Source organism: Lates calcarifer, unplaced genomic scaffold (genome assembly GCF_001640805.2).
Source record: "Lates calcarifer isolate ASB-BC8 unplaced genomic scaffold, TLL_Latcal_v3 _unitig_950_quiver_259, whole genome shotgun sequence".
Taxonomy (NCBI): Eukaryota; Metazoa; Chordata; class Actinopteri; family Centropomidae; genus Lates; species Lates calcarifer.
The window spans coordinates 607,426-623,308 of record NW_026118117.1 but is presented as its reverse complement, the minus strand read 5'-3'; the positions used below and the strand labels follow the sequence as shown (position 1 = coordinate 623,308).

General features: G+C 42.4%; 1 protein-coding gene across 2 annotated transcripts in view; it reads left to right on the top strand.

Moving 5' to 3' along the window:
- Positions 1 to 15,883, top strand: part of LOC108880498 (ADAMTS-like protein 3) — a 247,289-nt gene that overhangs the window by 227,591 nt on the left and 3,815 nt on the right. Inside the window, exons 23-31 of one of the 2 annotated variants that reach the window (XM_018672035.1) lie at positions 4,192 to 4,319; positions 4,791 to 4,928; positions 7,523 to 7,702; positions 7,855 to 7,980; positions 8,168 to 8,416; positions 12,291 to 12,474; positions 13,286 to 13,490; positions 13,585 to 13,688; positions 15,173 to 15,387. In XM_018672035.1, the coding sequence (XP_018527551.1) occupies positions 4,192 to 4,319; positions 4,791 to 4,928; positions 7,523 to 7,702; positions 7,855 to 7,980; positions 8,168 to 8,416; positions 12,291 to 12,474; positions 13,286 to 13,490; positions 13,585 to 13,688; positions 15,173 to 15,387 (1,529 nt within the window). Of the gene's footprint in view, positions 1 to 4,191; positions 4,320 to 4,790; positions 4,929 to 7,522; positions 7,703 to 7,854; positions 7,981 to 8,167; positions 8,417 to 12,290; positions 12,475 to 13,285; positions 13,491 to 13,584; positions 14,670 to 15,172; positions 15,388 to 15,883 lie in introns of those variants that run through there. The other variant, XM_018672037.2, reaches the window with a different exon arrangement.

The window sequence follows — 15,883 nt, the reverse complement described above, 5'->3', positions numbered from 1 at the left end:
TAGATGACTGCATCATCCACCCCGATGCCAGGCTCGTAGGCGAACTGCAGTGGGTCCATTGACTGTCTCACTGAGGGCCGGAGATGGGCGAGAATCAGCCGCTCTAGGGTCTTCATCAGGTGGGATCTCAGCGCCACCGGCCTGTAGCTGTTCAAGTCCTTGGGGTGCTGCGTCTTTGGCACTGGTACCACACAGGATGTCTTCCACAGCTGTGGGACAGCTGTGGGACTCTCCCCACTGAGCTCAGTCCACACAGTTGTCTCAAAAACGTCCCTCAGAGCCTCTTTAGTCTCGGTGGACCATCTTTTCACTGTGCGGGAGACAGCTGGTTGCCTGTGTACAAGGGTCCTGTACACAGGCAGGAGATGAACCAGATTGTGGCCTGATCTTCCCAGGGGAGGGAGGGGTGATGAGTTATATGCCTCCTTGGTGTTGGCATAAAACAGGTCCAGGGTTGTATTGTCTCTGGTGTGGCATGTCACATACTGGGTGAAAGTGGGCAGAGTGGTGGACAGAGAGGCGTGATTGAAGTCACCAGGAATAAGAAGAAGGGCCTGAGGGTGCTGTGTCTGCTTACCACAGAGTGGAGGACATCGCAGGCGTCGTTGGCGTTAGCAGAGGGGGGGATATACGCTGCTATCACGATAACGTGCGAAAATTCCCTCGGCAGATAGTAAGGCCTCATGCTAACAGCCAACAGTTCAATGTCCCTACAGCAGAGTCGCTCTTTAATATTTATGTGCCCAGAGTTACACCATCTATCATTAACAAACACAGCTAGTCCTCCTCCTTTCCTTTTGCCACTCTCTGTCGTTCTGTCTGCCCTCACCAAATGAAACCCGTCCAGAGCGGCGTTTGTATCCGGGGTTACAGTGGTCAGAAATGTCTCTGTAAACACTAGGATGCTGCACTCCCGATATTCCCACTGGTGCCGGGACAGTGCCGTCAGCTCGTCCATCTTGTTCGAGAGAAATCTTACGTTCCCCATGATAACTGATGGGAGGACGGGTCTGTAACGTCTCCTCAGAGCGCGACGCTCAGCACGGTTCCCCCGTCTCCTCCTGCGCAGTTTGCTGGGAACATCGGGCCTCTCTCGGGGCAGCAGCTCCGAGTTGCATAGCGCCAACAGCTGATCCCGAGTGTAAACAATAGGGCCATGGCTACGTACAGTATCACCAGACGCGGTTGCAAAAAGTATAAAAAGCACAAGCAGGGCCACGGCAAAAACAGCGACACTGGGGCCCATAGTGCACAAAACAAAAAGGACACAACCACACACAAAACAGCTAAGAAAAGTTTAAGAACACGGACAAAGAAAGGAAAAAACGTAACAGTACACAGGAGCTGCCGCAACAGGCTGCCACTCGTGCGGCGCCATCATCAATTATAGATATAGATATAGATATACAATGTCCAATCTGGCCCACACTTGACTTGTTTGATAAGAGTCTTGCCCTGAAGACATTTACATGAGTCTTGCTCATGGGCAAAATGGCTCAATAGCATCCCCCAGAAATTTTCAAAAAGACCTTGCCACACACAGACATCCACATGCCAGTATACTGGAATAGTCATAGCACCTTCTACTGGCAACAGGAAATAACGTGTTTCATCCAAGTGGGTTGAACTGATTCACCCCAAAATGTGGTCAGACAAGCATTAAGATCATAACGGTGCTTTATTGTGAAGACTGTGAGTCTTCATGGGATGCCCATGGCAAGTTTTGATGCTTTGCCATGAAACAAGAAGTTGTAACTCACGTATGCACTGTCCAGTCGGCCCCAAACTTCACGTTTGATAAGTGCCATGGCCTGAACACATTCATTTCAATTCAATTCAATTTTATTTATATAGCGCCATATCACAACAAAAGTCATCTCAAGGCACTTTTCATATAGAGCAGGTCTAGACCGTACTCTTTAAAATAGGTATTTACAGAGAGAGACCCAACAAATCCCACCATGAGCAGCACTAGGCGACAGTGGCAAGGAAAAACTTCCTTTTAAGAGGCAGAAACCTCGAGTAGAACCGGACTCAGGGTGGGCGGCCATCTGCCTCGACCGGTTGGGTTAAGAAGGAGAGAGAGAGGGAGAGAGGGGAGAGGATAGCGAGAGAAGAACATAGCATAACACAGGTTCCATATCAGATGTAAGGTGAGGCCAGTAATACAGCAGTAGTAATGATAGTAATGATAATTAAAGTATTAACTGCTAACATAGCAATACAACTAATAGCAGTGTAAGTCATTTCTAATTCTAGCAGCAGGTGTTGAGTGGAGTTGTAGGAGCAGCAGGAGACTTGTCATCACAGATCAGACTCTACAGCTCCAGAGGCAGAAATACCTGCAGAAAGAGACAGAAGAGGAGAGAGAGACGGAAGAGCACAATACTACAGGAAAGGGGAGATATTGAGTTAATAACATGTTTATGGGATATGAATCCATACTATGGAGAGAGAGAGAGAGAGAGAAGCTCAGTGCATCATGGGAGATCTCCCAGCAGTCTAGGCCTATAGCAGCATAACTAAGGGATGGTTCAAGCCTGAACCAACCCTAACTATAAGCTTTATCAAAGAGGAAAGTTTTAAGCCTACTCTTAAAGGTACAGAGGGTGTCTGCCTCCCGGACCGAAACTGGGAGAAGGTTCCACAGTAGAGGAGCCTGATAACTGAAGGCTCTGCCTCCCATTCGACTCTTAGAAACTCTGGGAACCACCAGTAAACCAGCATTCTGGGAGCGCAGAGTCCTAGTGGGATTGTAGGGGACTGTGAGATCTTTAAGGTAAGATGGAGCCTGACCATTAAGGGCTTGGTACGTGAGGAGGAGGGTTCTGAATTCTATTCTGGATTTGACTGGGAGCCAATGTAGAGAGGCTAACACAGGAGAAATATAGTCTCTTTTCCTAGTTCCTGTCAGTAATCGTGCTGCAGCATTTTGAATCAGCTGCAGAGTCTTTAGAGACTTGTTGGGGCAGCCTGATAATAATGAATTACAGTAGTCCAGCCTAGAAGTAACAAATGCATGGACTAGTTTTTCTGCATCCTTTTGAAACAGAAAATGTCTAATTTAGGTGATATTATGCAGGTGAAAGAAGGCAGTCCTAGAAGTTTGTTTTATATGTGAGTTAAAGGACATATCCTGATCAAAGATGACTCCCAGATTCTTTACAGTGGAGCTGGGAGCCAGGGCAATGTCGTCTAGTGGAACTACATCATTAGAAAATTTATTTCTGATGTGTTCAGGACCAATTCTAATGATTTCAGTTTTATCTGAGTTCAGTAGTAAAAAGTTTTTTGTCATCCAAGTATTAATGTCCCTATGACAAGCCTGGAGTTTGGCTAGATGATTGGTTTCGTTAGGCTCCATTGACAGATAAAGCTGTGTATCATCTGCATAACAATGGAAATTTATGTGAGTGGTGAGGAGGTTAGATATAGGTCTGTAATTGGCTAATACGTCTGGATCTAGAGTGGGCTTTTTTAGAAGAGGTTTGATTACAGCTGTTTTATATGACTGTAGCACATAACCTGTTACCAAGGACAGATTTAACATATCTAATACAGGACTGCAAATTAAGGGCAGAGCTTCCTTAAGCAGCCTAGTTGGGATGGGGTCATGGAGACAAGTTGAGGGTTTAGATGCTGAAATACACACATCTACATGCCAATATTCAGCTGCAAGTCATAGTACCACCCACTAGCAACAGGAAATGACATGCTAATGTACTCCTCCCAGCAGCTTGACACAGATCCATTTCAAATTTGGTCAAAAGGGCACTTGTCAAGCCTGAGGGCAAAGGGGCTTACACCCCTCTTAGGGTCTATCTGTGCACGTGGCTATCTTCATCCATGATAGAAATACACCACTGTAAGTGACAGTGAGTGACTTTTGACTTTTTCATTCTGTGTCAGGAAGTCATGCAGTTGTAGAACCATGTCGTACAACATGCAGCAACCCAGCGGCTGCAGGTCCCCTGACCAGCGTAGGGTGCGAGGGCCCATTCAATGCTGCTTGAAGCTTTAGTTTTGTTTGTATTTGTTCTGTCTCTGTATCAGGACTGTCTCTTGATTTGTAGCTCAACACTGAAGTTCTTCCTCCCTTAACTGAGCCACTTCCACTGTTAAGCTGTCTCTTTCAGAAGCTAGTGAGAGCAATAGCTGGGTAGACAAAATCTGTGTTTTCTGTGTCTGCAGGGTATCATGGGATAGCTCTGGAGAACTTCACATCCTTCAGCCCAGAGCATCTGACAGAGGGCAGTATAAGTGCACAGCTACCAACATGTATGGCTCAGACTCAGAGACATCTTTGCTGGTGGTGGCAGGTGTGTCCTTTCAGATACACTTCACTTCACTACACCGTCTCAAGTTTTAATTGTTTTAATCTTCTGATACAAGTTAATATCTGTCACTGAAACACATTTTAACAATCATGCAATGAGTTACAACACTTATACTTGTCCATTTTATCAAACTTATCAATCCACACAGACTCCACAATTTGACTACATTTTTTCATAATTTTGCCAGTTGAAATTTCCAGTTTACACTGTAAGAAACGCAAAGGCTGAGCTACAGTATATTGGTTAATGCAGTTACTTTAGTTAGATAATTCATGACTGTATATCTTATAACAGTATTTCCTGGTCATTATATGACAAGGCTTAGCATCACTAAGTTTACAATCATACATGCATAAGCAAGTTTTCAAACAACAGCACTGCAGAGGAGATTACATTTTCATGTACATTAATGCATGTGTCACTGATACTCTTTTTCTGTGTGTCAATATTCAGAGCCACCAACCATCACAGTGTCATGGAGGAATGTTTCAGATTATGGGGTGGTGCTGGGTCACAGCTTGAGGGCTGCAGTTGGGGGACGAGTCAGTGTTCGCCTGGGTACCAACCTCAGTCTCAACTGCTCTGTCACTGGTAGGTCACAACATTGTATCATTTAGTCTGCTGATGGAGACACTGCAGGGCTGCAGGGAAGAAATACACAAGTCATATCAATCAAAGAGGGGCAGCATGGTGGTGCAGTGGTTAGCACTGTCTCCAGGTACTTCAGTTTCATCCCACAGTCCAAAAACATGCAGGTCGGGTTAATTGGTGACTCTAAATTGCCTGTAGGTGTGAATGTGAGTGTGAATGGTTGTTTGCCTGTATGTGTTTGACATGAAAAGTTTCATGTTATAACGTGATAACTCATTATCACATTATAATGTCAGGGCTGAGACAAATCAGAGTGAAAACAGTATTTCATCTGAATGGAAGTCAACATCATAATAGGGATTAATAGCCTGAACAATGCAAGATTTTAATGGCAACTCAGTGTTGTCAGATGTCTGATCTACCAGTACCAAGAAACACACACATTTAAAGACACACAGATGTCCATACAAATATACATACATTTCATCAGTAGTGAACCTCACCCAACAAAACTAAGAAGTAAGTAAGTAAGTAAAATTTATTTGTATAGCACTTTTCAAGACAGAGCTGTCACAAAGTGCTTTATAGTAGGAACAATTAAAAACCACCCCATAAAAACATAAAAGGCACAAGGCACTACTCAAATGCTTGTCTAAACAAATGCATTTTTAGCTGCCTTTTAAAAGATGCCCCTGAGTCAACAGTGCAAAGGGTGGGTGGCAGGGTGTTCCACAGCTTAGGAGCTAAAATTTGGAAGGACGTAAGTGCCCAGCTTGTGGTATGGGTGTGGAGCAATTCAGTAATAAAGGCCATAAAAATGAAAACCAAAATTTAAAAAAAAATCTAAACTTCACAGGAAGCCAGTGCAAATGTTTTAAAAGTGGGGGATGATGTGGGATGATTTATGAGCGCGAGTTAGAAGCCTCACAGCAGCGTTTTGTACAGATTGGAGGCGATTAATTGACTTAAGAAAACAGTGCATTACAATAATCCAAATGTGAGGAGATGAAAGCATGGACAAGCATCTCCATGCTCCAATTCACTTTTTGAGACAGCAGTCCCGAGTTTAGCAATATTTTGTATATGGAAGAAACAAGATCAAGTCAGGGTTGAATGGTAAATGGTAAACTGTACTTATATAGTGCTTTTCTAGTCGGATTGAACACTCAAAGCGCTTCACCCCACATGTCACATTCACTCATTCACACACATTCATCCAGCACTTATTCTATACATAAGTGCTCTCTAACGCATTCATACTCACCGATGCACACACATTGGGGCGATTTGGGGTTCAGTATCTTGCCCAAGGATACTTCAATTTGAGCAGATTCCTAAAAAATATGGGTAATCCATGATAACTAGACATTAGACCTTCACCAAGGAGGTGGTTCACTTAGGAGTGATGGTTAAAATCTACCCATTGACAGAATGGTTAAAATCAGAATCAGAATCAGAAATACTTTATTTATCCCTTGTAGGAAATTGTTGTTATCAATTGTTAGGGCACATATTATACAGTATGGGCAGAAGCCCTGAGCAGCTGGTCCCTGCTTTGACTCCCAGCTGGGCAGACCCTTTGCATGTCTCTCTCCAGTTCTTTCCCCTCTTTTCCAGTCTCTCTCCACTGTCACTATCTAATAAAGGCTGAAAATGCCCCAAAAAATGATTACAAAAAAAAAATCTATAATTCCCAAAACATAATTGAAGAATGCAGTCCTGATTGCGGAATATTTATCAGCTTTAACCAGTTTTAACAGCTATCACACTTCTGCTCCATCTGTCACAGCAGGGGCAAGGAGGGGCCAAGCAAATTGAAGTGCTGAAATAAGAAAAAAAAGTCCTTGTAATTTGTAATCTTTTTGAATTGTTCCATGAAGCTTTTTGAGCTATTGGAGAGATGTTAATGCAGCGTGCAGTGGTGATAACCCACCACTTTTAGGAGTGAGAGGATCAGTAAAGACAGCATGACAGTGACAATATACAACAAGACTACATAAACCTAGTATAAGGCTGGACTGTGTATGGCTAATGTGCAAAAATGAGGACACGGTTGAAAACTGTTGTGGAACTGCTGTACACTACTTCTAATGGAAAGTAGCTAAAGGCTGTTTGAATAGTTGTTAAATGTCACTTACTGATGATGTCATTGTGTTGTATGTGTACTCTGCCTAGCACCAGCCAGTTTCAGTCCTTTTTCTGTTTGCCTGTCCCCTTCCCTCTGTGCTCACATATACAGTATTTTGATACAGCTGAATTCCCAGTAGAGCTGTTCTCATTTATTCTGTTGTCAGCCAACGGAACAAGTGTGAAACAGTGACTGATACGCATCCCATTAAGACTACATGTTAAATAGCAGTCACTTCCAAGCTACTGCTCTGCACTGCTAAAAACTTGTTTTATAATGTTTTATAACCTCAATTCTCCTTATTTAACAGATGTAGCACTTAGTACAATTTCTAGGCCTTTTAAGCAACATAGCAAAATGTGAAAAAAGTGAGGGGGCCTGAAGACTTTCCAAATGCACTGTAGTGCTGTAATCTAAAGTGTTTGCCAGACTTCTTATTGGTCGTTCTGTGTTCTCCATCTGTCAGGTGTTCCTCAGCCCACAGTGACATGGCACAGGAAGAATGGACTAGGTTCTGGTGCTGTTTCCCTTCCCTCTGGTTCACTGTGGATCAGAAATGTTTCTTTTGACAACCAAGGCACCTACTCCTGCACTGCCACTAACGCCATAGGAAAGTCTACTGCCTCCACTGTCCTGCAGGTCTACAGTAGGTTTACACACAAATTCTACATAACTTCTATCCTATCCTATACAACTCTATAACAACCACTCACACATACATGCTCAGATAACAACATTTTAAATAACATTTTGAGTGTGTGCACTTTTTTGTGTGAATGTGTGTGTGCGTGAGCACAGCTCCATATCCAGCTGGAGGAGGCAGGGTTGTTCCAGTCTTACAGGAGCTGAACAGTAGAAGGGTCCTCATGGCATCACACCGTGGAATGAGTGTTTTTATCAAACCCGGAGACATTCTACGTATAGGTACATGCACAAACACACATATACACACCGCTAATACTGCCTAATTTTCACACAGAAGCAGTCAAACTAAACCCCATTCACCTCCATTGTACTACCATAGAGACAAAGAATTTCAGAGACAGACACTGGAAACAGTCCATTAAAATGTCAAGTAATGTACATATAGTCTAGTTGTGTCTTTAAAAAGGTTGTCCAGTAGTTCCTGACCACAAACTGCCAATGCGCTGGGACTACAACAATCAGACCTTGAAGGAGGTTTCACACCCATCACAGACTCAGGGTCCTGGTCTGGGTCTGCAGTACAGGATGCTGATGGGGGGCCGTGTCCTTGAGGTCAACACACTCCAGGTGAAGTTCTCAGGCCGTTACCGATGCCACACTCTCAACAACAGTACCAGACAGATGGTGTATGCGTGGATATACATTCACACTGATGGTGAGCATTAAATTGCATGTATGAGTGTATGTATATATAAATCTGTGCTGTTAGTGGCAGTATGATTTTGTCATGAAAAGAGTAATGAATGAGATAAGATAAGATAAGATAAGATAAGATAAGATAAGATAGAGGTAAATACCCAGATATTTTTACTCCTCCACAATCTCAATGTCCAAACCCTGGATGTTTACCAGTGCAGTGTGAGGTGACTTCCAGCTGAAGTCGATCACCACCTCCTTCATCTTGCTGGGGTTTATGTGCAGATTGTTCTTGCCACACCAGTCGACAAAGTTGGTGATGACTTCCCTGTACTCCAGATCGTTCCCCTGAGAAACATGCCCAACAATGACTGTATCGTCAGAGAACTTCTGGAAATGGCAGGGGATCCATCACGTTGTGCTGGAGGTTGCTCAGGACGATCCTCTCCATTGTCTTCATCAGGTGAGAGGTTAGGACTACTGGTCTGAAGTGTTTCGGCTCACTGGGATGTGCAGTCTTTGAAACTGGGACCGCGCAGGATGTTTTCCACAGGAGCGGAACTCTCTCCAGACGGAGGCTCAAGTTGAAGATGTGCAGAAAAAACCCACAGAGCTGATCTGAACAGTCCTTGAGTAGTCTGGCACTGATGCCATCAGATGCCATCACCGACTTCCTGTCGGACAGGAGGCAGCATGTGAAACTGGGAAAACACATCTCCAACTCCCGGACCATCAGCACCAGCTCCCCACAAGGCTGTGTTCTCTCCCCTCTACTCTTCTCCCTGTACACCAACTGCTGCACCTCCAGTCACCAGTTTGTCAAACTCCTGAAGTTTGCTGACGACACCACCCTCATTGGGCTCATCTCTGGTGGGGATGAGTCTGCCTTCAGGAGGGAGATTGACCTGCTGGTTATGTGGTGCAGTGAAAACAACCTGGAGCTCAACGCTGTGAAGACAGTGGAGATAGTTGTAGACTTCAGGAAGAACACAGTTTCACCCTCCCCCATCATCCTGTGTGACTTCCCAGTCAGAACTGTGGAGTCCTTCCGTTTCCTGAGGACCATCATCACCCAGGACCTCAAGTGGGAGCTAAATGTCAGCTCCCTGATCAAGAAAGCCCAGCAGAGGATGTACTTCCTGCGCCAGCTGAAGAAGTTCAATCTGCCAAGGTCAGTGATGGTGCACTTCTACACCTCCATCATTGAGTCTATCCTTACCTCCTCCATCACCATCTGGTACACTGCTGCTACTGCCAGGGACAGAGTCAGACTGCAGCATGTCATCCGGTCTGCTGAGAAGGTGATCGGCTGTAACCTGTCTCTCCAGGACCTGTACACTTCCAGGACCCTGAGGCGAGCAGGAAAGATCATGGCCGATCCCTCCCACCCTGGTCACAAACTCTTCAGGACACTCCCTTCTGGCAGGAGGTTGCCGTCCATCAAAACCAAGACCTCATGCCACAAGAACAGCTTCTTCCTGTCTGCAACTGGGCTCCACAACAAAATCTAGCCCCCCCCCCGCCCCCCCAACACACACATGCAGACTGTCACAGACTACAATCCCCCCACCCCCTACTACACATTGCATTAACGTACGTCTATGCATTACATTAACGCACATTCGGACAATCACTGCCACCTTCAAACATTTGCACTCTACACTCTACACTTTACGCTTTACATTTCAATTATGTATATTTATGCTCCTTGTAAATAGAGTTTTTGCTTTTTGCTCTTTTTTTTTTGTTTTAACTATAACTGTCCTTTAGCACCAATATACTTTGTTATATATATAATATATAATAAACTTAACTGAACTGACTGTGGGAACACACAAGGTTTGAAGGGAAAAATGTTTGAGTTTTTTTGTTGGACAGAACTGAAGTTGACTTAACTTTTAACTGCTGAGTCATTCAATGACACACATTTTTCACACACTGCTTGGTTTTCATGTTTGTGTAGGTAACACTATTTAAAAACTGAATTGAATTATCATCTGTTTGCAGCATTTTAGAGGAAAATATATAATTATCTCCTGATCTGCAGTAAGTTCTCCATTCTCAGAGGTCTCACATTTGAATGCCTTTACCTTCATATTTGAAAGTTTCAAGACAGACAATGTAAGCATGTACTGTATGTTTCATTGATATTCCACTGAGTACTGTCCTGGTTTGTTCTGCACCTGGAACTGCTATGTTTTCCTTTGAAATGTGTCATCTGTGAATATTGAGACTCAGCTATGTCATTCATTACAACTTTCAGTGACCCTATGACAGCTATTTCTACACAATACTGATGATAGGTTGCACAATACTTGTGCAACCCATCATTGAACAGAATCAGTAAAACATGTTGAGATCAAAGACAATTTTCACTGACCTTTATGTAAGATCTTTTCATAAGTGCTTTTCCTTATTTCTCATGATAGGGACTGACCCTGTAGTCTCAAATTTAAACTAAATAAACTTAGAACTAAATTAGGAACCTAGAGTCACTTTTGTACGTTACTGTTTGACTAAATCACTTTTTTTTAAAACATCAGTTAAGATGTTCAGAATTGTCCACCTCCAGTCCTATTGTTGATGCTGCTGGATTGCTTACTTTGTTTTTTGCTTTCTGAGTCACTGTGTGAAGGAATGTTGTGCACAAGTTGTGGCTGCCTGGAAATTTGTGTTTGACTAGTAGGTGGCACTCAGGACAGAAATACAAACAGAATATATCTGAGCAAAAAGAATAAACTAAAAAAAAAAAAAAAAAAAAGAATTTACACTCAATTGTAATTTCGCACCAATCCCAGTTTTTCCACATAAAAATAATAATCAGTACATTAATCATTCATCTCCTATAGCAAACAAAATACTATATCAAAGTTTTTAGGTTTTATATTTCTTAGATTTTGCCCTGTGGCTCCATGTGATTGAGAAATAGACAGTTCTACAGAGTATTGTTTGTTCTGCAAATTTAATACATTCATGTATTTCCTTCCACATCGTATGGGTGTAGGTATCTTATTAAGAGATCATGAAGAAAAACTAGACTTGTAGTTAATCTGATATGGCAATGCTTCTTCAGCGATAAATAAAACCTTTAATTGGGTAATCTAATAATTTAATAATTAAATAGCTGGTGATTGTAGTTATTAGAAGTAAGAAGAATGTTATTCAACACTGTTGTCAATACTAAGTTTGGGATTTTTTAAATCCTTATCATGTTCCATATCTTGACAGTGCCTGTGGATACATTCAAATTTTGTAAAAATTTTTGCACAAAGAAGACACACATTTTTGATAAATAATATTTTGTTGAGGCCTACATATAACATTACCCACAGTTTATCCAATATTTATAGTCTAATAAAGACAATGCATAGTGGATTGACATGTGGTAGACAAATGATGGATGAATGGATGGATAAATACATTGATTTCCATATGTATGTTGTGTTAAGTCCTTCCACAAAGTAACAGTGCATAATTGTAATCAGGCTTTATTTTTCTTTTTTAAAGTTATTTTTCTGACTCGCGTTTATTTGATAGGAAAGTGGAGAGAGACAGGAAATGGGGAGACAGAGTGGGGAAGTGATATACAGTAAAGGTCTGGCCGGATCTGGAGTTAAACCAGGGACTCACTGCTCTGAGCACTAAGGTGGTACGCACCCTAACCATTTGGCTATCAGGTCACCCAATTAGGTTTTCTTTTATGCATAATACAGTGCCCCTGCCAGATGACTCTGCTTTGCGTCAGGCAGTTTCATACCTCTAAATTGAGAATATGTGCAGAACACTCATGTACACTTTGTTTAAGGAATCCATGGATGTTGGTTAAAGCTGTTTGCTTCCTATAATGTTCTGAAGTCTTTTTAGTTGGTTATGTGTTACATTTGGGTCCACAGAGTTTGGCTGGCGTTTTGGAGACTGGACCACATGCAGTACTTCCTGTGGGAACAGAGGGACTTGGCTGCGGAGGATTCGTTGTGTCACACTGGATGGAAAGGATGTTCAGCCCACCATGTGTCAGCACATACCAAAACCCATTGCCTCCCCAGTTCCCTGCAACAGACAGGACTGCCCTCCCAGGTACAGATCATGTAGAAGTAAGGATGTCCTGCATTTCTGGAAGCAGGTCATCTGATGATAAAGATAGAATAAAAACCTCAGTGAATAAAACAATAGAGTGATATGTCTCTGAAGAGAGAATAAGTTTCTGTGTTAAAAGTGAATTATTTTCACTCATGTTCAGACCAATTCTATGGCTTTCTTGGATTTTGCTCACTGAGACAGTGTCTATGGGGACTATGTTTTGTCTCTTTCATTTTGATTAATTTTGAAATTAAAAAAACAATTTATTACAGCATTCATTTATGTACATCTGATCAGTTATGCCAGTTATGATAACATTGCACTTACCAAGGTAATTAATGAGATTTGATAATAGGCCCAAAATATAAATATTACCCAAACAGTGTCATGATTGGCAGTTTGTGCATGGATCCCAAACAGCAGACACAGAGACCAGTGTTAAAGGGAAAAGGTAATTTGGAGGCAGAGAGGCAGGCAGGCAGGCAGGCAGATGAATGAGGGGCATATGGAGAAGACTGGAGGCTTGCGGGTGAGTTGTGATGAAAGGGGAAATGGATAGACTGTTGGAGATCTTCCTGTTGGATGTCAAGGGATGGGAGACAGCAAAGACAGCCGGCAAGCAGAGTGATATGTGTTCCTTGTAACCTGGATTATATATTCAGTTTCTTCATATTTGTCTAATATTATGCTGCTCTGCTGCCGGTAGACTTGTTCATGGTTACAACTGGTCATATGCTGCAAAATAGCAAAAAGATATCTCCCTTTTTGAAATGTATGTATCTGTATAACTTGTTTCATGTCACATCAGATGGCTGGTATCAGAATGGTCAAAGTGCTCTGCCTCATGTGGTAGTGGCTGGAAAAAGAGGCAGGTCTCCTGTCAGCAGCTGGATGCCAGCGGTGCAGTGAGGACCCTGTCAGCAGCTGCCTGTGAAAGGATGAGCTGGCCCACAAACACAGAGCAGTGCACTGCCAGTAATTGTCCCATCTGGGTAACCAGTCCATGGGGAAAGGTACATTCAAACCCTCAATAAAATGTGTGCATGTTAGACACTGTCGAACATGCAATGTATTGTTAATCGTAAATTCTGTGTTACTCAATTTCAGTGTTCAGGGAGGTGCTCAAGCCCCACCACCACTGTTCAGAAGAGATCTGTCACCTGCCAACATGCCAATGGCTCCTTGTACACAGACTGTGATGTCAGGGAGAGGTACACACACTCAAAGACAAAATATAATTACTGTATATCAGATCTATGTTCTCACTAAATTGGCTCTTAAATGTTTCTGTATACTTTCGTTTTAATCTTGTTCAACAGTCCAAGTTCTTTATTTTCCCCCTTTTTCCCCCCACTAGATTAGTGCAGTTTATTTACGGTACAGATCGGTCTGCTTTGATGACAGCTTTGTACAATCTTGGCATTCTCTCAATCACATTCATGAGGTAGTCAGGTGGAATAGTTCTCAGTTAACAGGTGGGCCTTGTCAAGAGTTAATTTGTGGAATTTCTTGCCTTCTTAATGTGTCTGAGACCATCAGTTGTGTTGTGCAGGGGTAGGGTTGGTACACAGTTCTATACAGTGAATAGCCCTATTCGACTACTGTTCTAATCCATATTATGGCAAGTACCACTTATCAAAGTAAAGAGAAACAACCATCCATCATTACTTTAAGACATGAAGGTCAGTCAATCTGGAAAATTTCAAGAACTTTAAATGTATCCTCAAGTGCAGTCATGAAAACCATCAAATGCTATGATGAAACTGGCTCTCATGAGGACTGTCCAGGAAAGGAAGACCAAGATTTACCTCTGCTGCAGAGGATAAGTTCATTAGAGTTACAGCCTCAGAAACCACAAATGAACAGCACCTCAGATTAGAGCCCACATAAATGCTTCAAGTAGCAGACACATGTCAACATCAACTGTTCAGAGGAGACTGTGTGACTCAGGCCTTCATGGTCAAATTGCTGCGAAGAATCCACTACTGAGGAAGAAGAAGAAGAGAACTGCTGGGGCCAAGGAACACAAGGAGTGGATGTCAGAGCGGTGGAAATCTGTACTTTGGTCTGATGAGTCCAAATTTGAGTTTTTTGGTTCTACCCGCCATGTCTTTGTGTTCCTTCATAGTTCTGATAGTTCCTATATTAATCTAAAATTGTAGAAAATAATAAACATAAGGAGAAACCACTGACCTTTGACTGGCACTGTATCTCAGACCTTAACATGCACTATTGATATGAGATAATCAACATTATTTGCTTAAACTGTGAGTGGTCATAATGTTTTAGTGTATGTTCAATATGCTTAAAATTCTTAGAAAGGAAACTGATGTGTTTTGGTGGTCCTACTTCCCATGTCATGCTCCAGTAGGACTGACGACTCAATTTTCTTAGTGATCTAATTGGTTTGTAGACAGGATATGTTGTTATGTCCCTCAGAGTTATCTGGGATTCAAAAACCAAAACAAACAAACAAACCAAAATATATTTTAAAAAAATAAAAGTCAAACACAAATCTCAACCTTTTAACTCGATCCATGTTCCAGATTTGAGGGGGGTTCCAGGTTTTACTCTGCATAGTTCTTCACTTAACACAATCTATTTGTGAGACAGGTCCCATGAGAAAGTGGAGTGCAATACTGCTACAGCATTAAATATGTACCACTAAAGACGACCATAAATAACTCTCTTTCAGGCCTGTTTTGGTACGTAACTGTTCCTCAGAGCTATGTGATGTTCAGTGGCGTCCTGGTCCATGGCGGGCATGCACCGTAGTCTGTGGGAATGGTTTTCAGTCGCGCAGAGTGGACTGTGTTCATCGCAGGAGTAGCAGGACACTGGCTGACCAGCACTGTGCCTGGCTTCAAAGGCCTCCCACCTGGCAGCACTGCAACACCACTACCTGTGGGAGTAAGTTTGAGAGTGTGTGTCTGAATGTCTGCACAACAAGCAATCTTTGTTTAAACAGTCAGCAGGTTTGATGTCCCTTTACTTGTAGGTTCTGACATAATCAAGAAACTGTTTTGCATTTAATTTTGTAGCTATTTAAATAGCTGTGTACTGTTTGTAGGCAGTAGTTAACCTCCAGAGGAATATATATATATATATATATATATATATGTTACACTACATTTCATTAGAATTTGTTAATTGGAAGGGTACATTTGATCTGTTTCTGTTTTCCTGTAATCGGGGGTGGACATGATTAGGCAGTATGACACTGTCTGGGACCCCAAAGAAGATGGCCCCCATTTGATACTGAAATGCAAGGAAGTTTATAATACATATAATATTGCAGTGTGTTCCTATTCTAAATGGAAAAAAAATGGCACCACAATCCACCTAAACTCACTTGCTGCTAATGATGCTAAATTTAATAGTTAGCAGAGCTGTTGCAGTGGGTGTT